We start from the raw sequence: 12,278 nt of genomic DNA, 5'->3' as shown, positions 1-12,278 counted from the left end.
CATTAAAATGAATTTTGCTATTGCTCTTATTTTGCTTATTCTCATTAATGAGAACAAAAACTGTTCAATAAATTTCTTCAAAAATAACTGTGCAATTATTAAAAAATTTAAATACTCACTTGAAAGCAGTCTTCTGCCACTTCAACATCATTTTGGGAGGGTGGATAACCTACAGGAAAAGTAAAAAAACCAAAGCAGATAAGCTTAATCTCTTTTTATTTACAGTTTACTGCTTCCAGTAGTTCACATCATCCTTCAATATCCAACTATAACGACACAAATATGCTTTTTTAACTTTTTTTAAACCAGTAGATCACTGTATTTCATTTTTGGTATCATTCATTTCTACATTCTCGATTTTATATAATCAGTGTTCCTAGCCACACTCCTCTCATGTTCACACCTTGTAAAAGCATTTTGAAAGCGTCACCATAACTTAGAAGGAAGGGAGTATATTCTTGTTAATGTAGCATTTTGAAAATTAAAGGCAGATACATTTGGTTGGCATGAATGCATGCTGTGCTTATTTTGCTATAAATCAGCACAAATTGGCACTGTGAGACCCTAAGAGAGAAAAGGACTCACATGTTCTCTAATTATTTCTCTTGCAGGGATATGGATGATATCAGCACAATTCAAAAGAAGTCATTCTAGTATGTCAGAAAGCATTTCCCTTCAGAAACATGTTTCTCCCTTTGCTAATATGGTAACACACATTAAATCCCCAAATTTACAGCACGGCACAGAATTTTTTTTTTTTTTTTAAATTTCTCCCTTTTGAGTTACTTTTTACAAGCTTGAAAGAGATGTTCTTTCCATTCAACAGACACCTGTTCTCTTCCCTCCCTCCCTCTCCTTATCCAGCAATACATTTATCATATTTTCAGCTCAGAATTGAGGCTTGATCATCTTCCGCACTTTGCTCACTACTTTGCATGAGGTCAGTGAAGCACTGGAACCAGTTAAGTCATATTACTGTCCCATATAAACCTGCCCTCAGAACTACTCTGACAGCTGTTAGCAAACAAGTAAAACTATTAAGTGAAAGTATGTTCAGATAAAAAAAAAAGAACTCAAGAGGTCTCAAATCATTGAACTTCATAGCTTATCCTCCAAGAACACAGAAGCTATAACAAGCTTCTGAGAAGATCCAAGTAAGACAATGTAACACACTAGCTTCCTCCATTTCTTCATCTCTAAAAAAAAAAGGCAATGCTTTATTATGTAGGGATGTTTCAGGAAATTACCTTGTTAGTGTTTGTGAAACAATTTAAGACACTTTGATGAATGGCACTTTAAAAACGCCAGAAGTACTATTTAAAAACTGTTAAAATCTCAATATGCTATAGATCAATCCAAATTCTTAATACTGTCAATAGTAACGTTACGCAAAGTTCTTTGACTTATCGCATTTATTAAACACTCAACAACCCCCCCACCTCTGCTAGCCCCTTCACCTGAAATACATACCTTGGGAAATATCCTCTACTGCTCTCCGAATACCTCTGTCAAATGCTCTTGCATCAGCAGGACTCTGAAATGTGAGGCCAAACTTTTTGTCATCAATCTTCCAGTGGTAAAAAGTAGGAGTAACTTTGTTGTAAACGAGGTCCTTCTTTAATGTGCATTCCAAGACCACCTTCCAGAAAGAAGACGGGAGGAAAAGATATCATTGACCAATATATCAAATTTGAGAACAAAATGTAGTTTATGAATTACCTGAAAACATACATCATAAATATCCTCCTGTTACAAGGATGTAATTTTAACTTTGTTTCTATTATGGCAAAATTATTTACTAACAGTTGCTGATAAGTGGGGTATGGGTGAAGGACACTATTTGTATCTTCCCAGCCTCAGAAGTATCTCATACCTGCAGCAAGCACTTCTGTTACTACAGGGTTGCTACATGTTCAGCAAATGAAATAGGCCACACCTTGAAAAAACATTACTGTGCTGATATCAAGTATTACTGCATCACTTGGAATTTTATTTGTACACATATTCCATAAAATTTTTGAGCACTAGAGTAACTTTATGCTGTTTTCAGGCCATACCCATTTTCTCCCAGAAAGGCTATCAGACAAGAAAAAATAATACAGGAGAATTGTTTTAAAAACTGAAATTAACCAAAGCTAAAATATTTTTTTAATGCATTACTGCCTGTACCTAGAGACAAATACATTTATGGCTCATGTTCAACTACAATTAAAACAATAATTAGGAATAGTTAACAGAATTATTTGGCTACAAAACCGTTACAGGTATACAGGCATATTCAGTTATGAAGCAAAGTCTCAGTCTTTACATCATATTCCCACTTTAAATTGGCTGGTTTTTAAAATATATTTGCATATGTAATTTAACTGAAAAAATTATTTTATGCAACACTGTTACACTGAATGTTTCTTGATAAAAAAAAATTCAAGGTGAACAAGACAGTAAGTATGAAGGGACACACAGTGATCTGCTCCTGTAGCACTAGGTATAATAAAATGCACAGCAAGACCACCTGTATCTCTGTATTACTAGATTCTGAAAACCTACACTGAGAGGTTAATGAGGAATTCTAATATTCTATCATTTAAACATTAATGTATTTTCAGAATTTTCATTGTTACATATGCAGCTTTTTGAGAGAAAAATACAACATTTCTTATAGCACGTGGAAAAATGAGGTTAATCATAAACAAAACTGAGAAAAAAAATCTCCAGATTAAAAAAATCTGTCTGTTCTTATGTATCCTTTTTGTTCTTCCACTCTTTTCCCTGTCTAATTATTACATAGGCAAACAGGTTTTTTTCTCCTGTTCTTCATTATTTATTTCTCCTACCCTACATCCCACCGCTAATCATGTCCTCTTGAGTTTTACTGCCTTTTCGATGAAGGATGACATTTTCTTTCTGGACATTTAATGCTGAAAGAGTTTACAAAAATTTTGCTACTCCACTCCAAATTCCCTAAATAGTCAACAATATGTAGATACAGCAGCCTAGAAGAAAGCATAGGAAGGAAACTAATTATTTGCTGTAAATGTGCAAAAAAAGTGCTGCAGAAAAACCAAAAGTATCATTCTGCAGTTCTAAGGTGTATTACATGATCATTCTTTGTTCCTTTTGATGATTTTAAACTTGCTTCCTCCTAAAAAGAGGAGTTAAAAATTAAGATCTCTCATGTCACTGCGTTTTCTAGGTCTGTGAGCACTTTTGGGCCGTCTCTACTATACTAAATACCAACTATTTACACACTGTATTTTGTGTGCAGTTTCACCCAAATATCCACAAAAAGTACCACAGGACTGTTTTTATAGCATCTCAATGAACACCTACTCCCAAAGGACTTAATCCAGATTATACTAAAAATTCATACCTGGATGACAAACATTTTTAAGATAGCAGCACTAGAGATAAACTACTGGATTAAAGCTTTACTGGGCAGAAGATATGATTCTCAAAGAAACCTAAACCAACTCAGAAAAGCCCCAAACCAACACCCCCCAACCCCAAAAGCAACTCTGCTACCACGCATCCCCCCATGTGCAACCCTCAAAACATTTTATAAGACGAGCAATCATTAACAAGCAAATATCCTATCCAACACTGTAACAATTTTCAGCTTAAGGAAACAACAAATTTGACAGGACGATGCTGTTTTTCATGTCTAAAGCTGTACGAAAACAGACCAGTAAACACAGTAGATATAAGCAGTTAAAGGTATCGAAAGGGGAAAAATTAGTTGCATCAAAATTGTACGTGTTATCAGACACAAGAATCTATACAGGTGAGACTTTATGCCTGCGCTACCAGAGAGAAAACTCAAAACCTGTAGGTCAGGTTTAGCAGTGGGACACAAATCTATAAACACCCAGACTTCGATAGTTTTTGTTGCATCCAGAATACTAAAAACCCCAACCAAACAAAAAAAATCCCAAGCATCGCCTAAAGCACATTTTTTCTCCCCCAAAACACTTCTATGTTTTGCAGCAAGAATGTATTTTTTTCCCTGCTAAACATAATGCCGTCAAAGGCTTCTTTATGCTGAAGCATGCAAACTGTCACTGCGGCTGGGGAGGAAGTACCACAACACACATATCTCCAAAGCCTGGAAACGGAAACCAAGCTTTAGGCAATACAGATATTTTTTTTGAGTCTTCAAACATCCAAAACTTCAATTATTTTTTACTACACTTTGATACAGTTCAGAATTCTCCCTATTTATGAAGATGATATCATACTTTCCTACATTGTTACCAAACATCTGCCTTTCAAACCTTTTGAGGTAGACCTTCCCTAAGATCTCCACTGATAAGCACAAAGACATGCAAAATTGTAAATTAAGTGGTCATGGCTTTTTAAAAAAATGCATTTTTTAATAAACATGGGTTACTGGTCTGTTTTCTTCATCTGGAGACAGACTATAAGACTTCCATACCAATATGAAGCAGCCACCTCAGCATGTAATGGAAAATGTTGCAGAGTCATCAGGCTCGAGACAGAAGACCTCCACATACACGTGATCAAGATCTAAATTCTCAGAGCATAAACAGGACTGTATGTCTACTTACTACTATTTACTGAAAAAAATCTTTTAATATCCAGATGTCACAAGTACAACACTAATGAGTTCATAGCTACTCATAAAAATATTTGCTTGCTACAAGTTTCTTTCCTCACCTCTACAACCTACATTCTTTAAAGATATTAGGAACTATTTAGTTTGTATAGACAAGATGAATTGCTGAAGTCAGAAACTTTGAACTTCAACACTTCAAAACCAAGTGTTTTTAAACAAAAATAAGATGACTATTTAAGAGCTTGGCATCATTACTTAGGGCTTGTTTTGGAAATAAATATGAATAGAACCTTACTGCATTTGATATATATTTCTATTTTGATAACAGACCCCATAATTGAATATTTCTAGACACTGGATATTATTTTACTAGTTTCTAGGTGTACTTTCAACAGCTTACAGTATTATATATAGACTTCCACAATTTCCCATTCCCAGCCCAAATCTACAAACACCTAAGTATACAGTTTTTGATTAAACTTTTGAATGCCTTTTCAGCTAAACAGAATGAAAGGCTTTTCTCTAGTGTTGGCACCAAGCAGCACGACCTGAGCCTATGCATACTACAGAGCATGTGGCCCCAGTGCCACCACGACCCTGTGACGTGATTATTATTCTATGCGTCCTTTTTTCTTTTTCCAATTCAAAAAGACAATGTACTACAGCCCATCATAATCAACCTCTTCTCAAACTTTAAAGCCAATTTAAAAACTAAATGATGTACTAAGTTTTTGAACAGAAGATTTTTAGAAAAGAACAGTATTTATATTCAGCTTCAGCTTTTTCTCTCTCCCTTTACACAATTACCTGTTCTTCAAAAGAAAGGTTTTAAACTGATTTGTCACTCCTGACTCACAATCCAAAAGATACTAGTCATATTTTTTTTTTCCTCCTTCAACAAAAACTTGCATGGCAAAGGACTAGAGGACTAGAGAAAAAAAATAAAGAAAACAGAGAAGTCTATTAGACTTTTCATTCAAGAATGTAAAATTCACCAAAGCCTAAAAACCTGTAAGCTTGAGCCTAGTGTGTGTTTAACACTAGTGCTATTAAGATAGAAGACACAGTAAACACAGTAAAAGAGAGCAGCAGACCTGACCAGGTTAGGAGGGAGTGCAATTGTTCCAAGCAGACTGGCTGGAGCCAGATCTAGGAAAGTGAATATAATAAAGCAGGAAACTTGTAATTATGTCAAAGTCTTCACAAAATACCCTTACATTCCAAAGCAGAGCTAAACAACCTGAGCAAACTAGCAGGGAGCATTCCCTCTCCTGAATTACTTCAATGGTGCCATCAACTTTTGATTTTCTTCTCAGATAACTAGGATGCTTTTTGTGAACCACCTAACTTCTCAGGTATATAAAGAAATGATGAGAAATGCCCCCAACAAGGAACTTTGGTATTTTATGTTCAGTCCCGAAGTATTTCGTTTATACAGCTGACTTACAGACTGAATCTATAATCCTAATTAAATGCCTGCATACCCTATAAAATATATAGGGACATCTGGCACATTGGAATGGAATTGCCAATGTAGCGTCAGAAGCGGTACCTGGAAAAGCAGCAAGTAAAGCTAGTTTACAAGAGGTAAAAGTTCTCATTCTTTTTGACTATAACCCTTTAAGAAGCATCTGGAAGATACCTCCAACAAATACCTCACCTATGGATTTCAGGTTGCTTTGGAATAAATTCCACCCTTCTACTGATGCATAAGCTGAAGAATAATACTGGCATCATGATTCCCATGTACCTTCAGCAAAAGCCATAGGTCTGAATTTCACTTGCTCTCTAACCTGAGGTATTTTAAAACCCATACTTCCCTGTGTCCCAGAAAAGTGTTCCAACTTCCATGCTATAGGTTTTCCAGGATAAGGGAATATCTGCACCTTTTCTGCAAGCTGCGCTAGTGCACAAAAGAAAGACTTACTGGCCAGAGGAAATAAAAATATCATTTAGTTATAAAGGTATTTTAACAGTGTGTAATGGGACTTGGAGTGAGGAAGAGACTCTGTTTGTAAGGATTACTTTCATTTTTAATCCAGAGAAGTATTTTTAAAAATGTCTGTGTGTACCCAGCAAAAAAGGTGAGTGATCTGGAAATCGTGGTCCAGCTTCCTGCGCTGTAATGACATCTAAATACTACAATAGTTCACACATTCCTGAAGACACATGTGCTCAATAGCTGAAATGTTTGAAATGGTTTAGGAAGCTTTTTTTAAAACAATATTGCTACTTTCTCTTTGCAGATACAATGGCAGAGCAACTGACTGAACAGTGTACAACTAACTTCAAAGATTATTCACGTATGCAGATCTACACAGCGAGGCCACTCTAAAACGAGATCAGAGCAATGCTGGAGCACAGAAACAGCAGATGCAATGTAAGTCTTACTCAGAATCAGATGATGATCAAATTATTTGGTTCCTACTCAGTAGTAGACATAGTGAACCCATAACAACTTCCACTTTTACTTTATTTTTAAAGGGGGGGAAAAAAAAAGAAAAGCATTTTATGCCACTGAAGTAATCTTCAACAGTCCTTTTCAGGGTTGTCTCTTTGAGAACACAGCCTTCTCCACTCTTTCAGTTGGAATAGACAATTACATTTCAACTTCTTGGTGTTGTTTTTATTACTTTTTTTTATGACATATAATAGTCACCTATCAGTTCAATTTGGACTAAAAAACCCAATTGTTTGGCTTCATTAAAGAAAAGGTCAAAAATTGTGCTTTAGCAGTAGAGAATCCACAGGAATATCCTAAGAACAAATGTAAACCTCATTAACTATATTGAAAGCATAAAGTTCAGAACAGTTTCAGAATCAGTGACTGGATCCCTGTCTGGTGTTTCTCTTCCAGTCCCTGCTACTGTCCTTCTAAAAACTGTCATGACCTAGCAATGTCCTCACGTACCTGACGTAGGATCTTGTTTCTTTTATGCCAACAGGGGTCTTGCTGAATACTGTGCAACTTTGTTGTTAATTCATTACACATTAGCTGTTGCTTGTAAGTGCAATATTTGAAATCCGAGGAAATACATGCATACATAGCTTCCTTTTACTCTTTTACCGAAGTATCACTGGCTCTACAGTATTCCTCCCCACAGCCTAAATCCGTATTTGTTAGTTCCCTGAGCTTTATTCGATATACACTGGATAGATGTTCTTTCCAGCTGCGTTTCTTCCATCTTTTATCCTGTGATTTTGAGGGGCTCACTTCCAACAGCAACTTCCTAAACCTGCAGTAAGATGAAAATCTGCCTTGCAGACTAGTAGGTCACATCTGGGGACAGTAGCAGGGAAGGGGGGGACAGACAGCCCCAGGATGTGACATACAAAAAACCTAACCCAAACAAAACAAAACCTGACTCAAAAAAATCTTTTCAGGACAACCAAAATTCAGAAAACATTCATACTAACGTGAGCTCTCTTTTGGACAGGAAGAGGAGCAAAGACATTTCAAGCCTTCTACCAGAAGTGGAAACAAAACAAGGCTTGCCCAGGGGAAGCAGGAGAGAGAGCACAAACAGATCAGGATGCCGATGGCTGTGACATTTTCATATGCATGCAGGAGAAACACTGAACCAGCCTTCAGTTCTGAGTGTTTTATTACCCTCAGATTCTGAAGGCAAGCTGTGAATGTCGAAAGTATTAAGAGAAAATTGTCAAGTATCTCTAAATGCAATTAAGCTCCTCAAAACCAGCCTCAATAAGGCTAAAAAAAGTTCTGAAGGGAACTACTGCAAAGTGAGGAAGGAACTGCAGGTGCTCATAGCGGTGCAGGAACACAGGGTACTCTGCTAATAGCACTACGCCTCGCTGAAACAACTGAGTCAGCAGAATTTCTATTTATATGCTCTCTTCCTACAACAGCCACATCAAGGCAGAAAACTCAGCAGTCCTGCCTCAAAAGAAAAACTGGTATGCTTGAGAAAGAATCAGCAGCATGGTCTCAGAAGCAATTCTACCTTTTAAGCTTACACAGGAGTCATAAATTATTGGCAGAAAAAAGTTTGTCACAAAAGTCATTAAGATGGAGGTTTTGTGCTTTCCCCACTTCTCTTTGTTTCCACAGTGAGAACTGTCCCCGCTTTCAGAAACCTATTTGGCACACAAGTAACCAAGCAAGCCTTATTAAGCCAACGTCCTCCTCTATAGGTCTGCAGGCAGAAACAGCTGGGTTCCTACACCAGTTTGTCTTTTGTGAGGCTGACTTCTGTGATGCCATTCAAGACAAGTTTATTACTGGTATTTTAGTTAACACAGCTGAAAAATGACTATTGCCTATGTGTTCATCAAACCAGATCAGCTCTTGGACCTGTCAGCTCATGCTTTCTTCCAATATAAAAGTTGTTTTTGTGTAAAATGGCTACTTTTTATCATAGCCAAACTCCAAAATTAACTGAATCATTACTGAGGAATTCCTTCAGATTTTGCATTTCTAACAAGTTATCTCACCTTCCAATAATCCTATTAAACACAGTATCATTATGTATAAACAGGTTAACAAGAAGATTTAACTTCAACCCTCCAGTGGAAAAAAACCTGAATAGCAAAACGTTTCCCCAAATGGATGGAAATCTGCAATGAAAAGAGCATGTTTTCAACTTTCAAAAAGATCAACATGCTTAATTCTAGAAATGCATGGTATTACACTTAAATAATTGGCTCTTTAAGGTATACAATCATTGATAAGAAGAAAAGCTCAGCAACATTAGACTGAGACTATAAATTTACTTTCTAGTCTGAAAGCAACAATAAGCAAACATCTATTCTTAGGTCCTACGTAGTTTTAATGGGAACATTAAACGGATGTAAATTGTTACCGTTTTATCCCTGAGTCGTTCTCCATGGATAAGAAAATCAGCACAGCTATTCTCTTCCTGGGGAATGACTTTGAAGACTGTGACACAGCTTAGTCCACCCCCTCCAAGTGGTAACCATCCACCACTTGAGTCATCCCGGGTCATCACCACAGCTCGCACTCGTGCATAACTATTACTGGAAGAGATGCAAAAGAAGAAATTAGTTTTCCATAAACGCAAATCAGCTAAGTCTAGTTAAAAAACTAAACAAAAACCGAACAACAAACCCACAACCATGAAGATGTTAATTAACATTGTGGAGGTTCAGTCCTTCCTAAGTCACTTAGAAGAAACCAGTCTAAGACCACCCTACAAAATATGCTCCTCTGTACTTCTATACCTTGGTTAATATATGTCGTTAAGACTTCTTGGATCTTACGTGAGATTCCTTGTAAAGAAACTTAACTGGACAATATAGTTCCTCAGAGTCAAAACTGATATTCTTCTGAAAACCTTTACAGTCAGTGATCTAGCTAGAGAGGGCCAGAGGCAGGAAAAGGACAAGAATCAACTCCCGATTTATTTTAGACTAATCATGAAGCCAGTCAGCCACCATGAAATTGCACAGAAAAGAGAACAAGAAAGCAGAAAGAGGTCAGGCCTTCTGCCACTGAAATCTAAACAAGAACAGGCTTCCAGCCAGAAACCCCGCTTCCCTTCGTCCATCCCTCCCTCCTCCCCACGCACATAACCCGTCCTTTGCAAGGGTAGGTCAGGACACACACGTTCTAGGGTTCCACAACAGAACCAGTTATAGCTACTTAAAACCTAATATTTGCAGTGCCTACCAGCTGGTTCTCTCCTGTACTCGCAGTGTGTGGAAAAATTACTTGCATTTTACAATTTAACAGCTTTTTCCATAATTTAGCATTTTTATTAAATAAAAAAATGGTTATCACTTCATTACTTAAAATATAAATTCCTTTTTCAGAGTCTTGGAAAAAAGTTTTTGGTGATCTCTCTCTCAGCTTTTATTTCATTTAAATTAAAAGACATGTTCTAGTTTTGGTTATGAATTTGCTGCTACATGAGTTGGAAAAACCCATGGTTTACCACGGATGTTTTAAGAGCCTACATTCAAAGTATGGTTTACTGCGCGAATTCCATAGTCCATGAATGAACATTCCAACACTTCTAAAGAAATAAATGTCATGGTATCTTTTGCAACGTATTTCTGATTGAGAGTTTAAATACTTATGCCAGTTTGCATTGGTGATGTCAAATTTAAGGACTGAAGAGGACATATTAGAAGAGGACAAAGTTGTTCATTCTGTACAAAATTATTTGTGATATAACCATTCACCAAACTGTTGTATTTTAAAATGATCACTGCTTTATTTCCACACACACACACCCTAAATGTCCCAAAATAACTGAAGGTAGGCTTTTCTGCGTAATTGATATATTATGTTCTCACACACACATATGATTCATGTATATGATTCACTTTTATATATATAAAAAAATTTTGCTGCAAGCATCTAAAGCTTAAATACATAACAGTTTGCAAAATGGGAAATAAAACAAGACTATCCAATTTTAGCTTACAGGCAAGTGAATTTGTTTAGAGGGACTTTGTTTGCCCCCTCCAAGCTAAAAAACAGCCTCCTCCTCCCCCTAAACATCATAGTCAAAATGACAGTTCAGTGAGTGTTTCTCACCATTTCTGTACCAACATCTTTTAGTAACTCCTCCCACACAGCAGACAAATATAATCAAGAAAAATCCATCCTTCACTGTATGCATCTATCAATGCTAATATCTGCAAATAAAAATGGCTGTATCTTGATGCTCAGTAGTATTACTGGAAGTTGAATCATTAACTGGTCTGTATCACTGTATTTCACTCAGAGGTAAATTCAGATTGTAGCTGTACACTTCAGACACAGGTAGTCTTTTGCCTCATTTCTCTCAGGTGAAGAGTCTCTTCTGACAGAAACTGAGGACACTGGGACTTTCCTCTGAAACAGTCAGAAATAAGATGTACCAATTGGTTAAACCTCCACACTCTTTGCTATTCTTCATTCAAGCAAACTACAAATTTATCTTTGAAGTTATTAATTCTGTAAACTTGGTTCCAAATCTGAATATTAGAGCTTTCTTTTGTATACCCATAGACTGCAGCAAGAGTTCAGTCAAGCATCATTTAGGGATATCACAGAACTTCACTTAGGCTACATGAGAAAACTTGAACTACAACAGATAAAGAAAAAAAAGAAAAAAAGAAAAATTAAGTGAAACTTCACACACCACATCAATTTTCTTTTCAAGAATTGCTAAGGAGAAGCAAAGATGGAGGATATATATCATACCTCAGTGGCTTAGTTATACCCATCTGCCAGAAGTTTTCTGTCAGTGTTGGGTTTTTTCACCCCTTCCCTATACAGAGATGCCTAGTCAGGTCTAGTTCACAATCTTCTGTTTTGCTTCCGTATTTTGTAAACTGTTTAAAAAAAAAATTATCCTTTTGAATATTTTAGAAACTGCTGTCAAATCCACTGCATTAGTGCAAGAGCCAAAATAAATTTCCCCAACAGGTAATATTTAATGAATAATCTCTTAAACTGAAACGAAACAGTTTTTCCAGACAACCACTCTGTAAATTAACTAGACAGATACGTAACTGCACTTGCAACAATGCCAAAGACTACAAAGATATTACGCTCAGTTTTGTGTTTTTATTGTTGTTGTTCATTGTACCTTAATTTTTTTAAATATATATTTTAAAGGAACTCACAACTGTTAACAATAGCTATTTTTAGTAACAATGTAAGCTGGTTTGCAATTACCCACAAAGCAGCAGCAGGACTTAAGAGTGACTTCCATTTCCAGAATCCTCTGCA

The 12,278-nt window shown here is 36.4% G+C and overlaps 1 protein-coding gene across 5 annotated transcripts in view; it reads right to left on the bottom strand.

Moving 5' to 3' along the window:
• SPRED1 (sprouty related EVH1 domain containing 1) overlaps window positions 1-12,278 on the bottom strand; it is a 59,668-nt gene that overhangs the window by 14,994 nt on the left and 32,396 nt on the right. For 3 of the 5 annotated variants that reach the window (XM_005234607.4, XM_055800182.1, XM_055800186.1), the window contains exons 2-4: window positions 9,397-9,571; window positions 1,471-1,639; window positions 120-169 (exon numbers count right to left, since the gene is read on the bottom strand). In XM_005234607.4, the coding sequence (XP_005234664.1) occupies window positions 120-169; window positions 1,471-1,639; window positions 9,397-9,571 (394 nt within the window). Of the gene's footprint in view, window positions 1-119; window positions 170-1,470; window positions 1,640-9,396; window positions 9,572-11,096; window positions 11,397-11,747; window positions 11,853-12,278 lie in introns of those variants that run through there. The other 2 variants (XM_055800178.1, XM_027782682.2) reach the window with 2 other exon arrangements.

Source organism: Falco peregrinus, chromosome 1 (assembly GCF_023634155.1).
Source record: "Falco peregrinus isolate bFalPer1 chromosome 1, bFalPer1.pri, whole genome shotgun sequence".
NCBI classification, from domain to species: domain Eukaryota; kingdom Metazoa; phylum Chordata; class Aves; order Falconiformes; family Falconidae; genus Falco; species Falco peregrinus.
The sequence above is the reverse complement of the archived record's forward strand: the minus strand, read 5'-3'. Positions and strand labels throughout refer to the sequence as shown.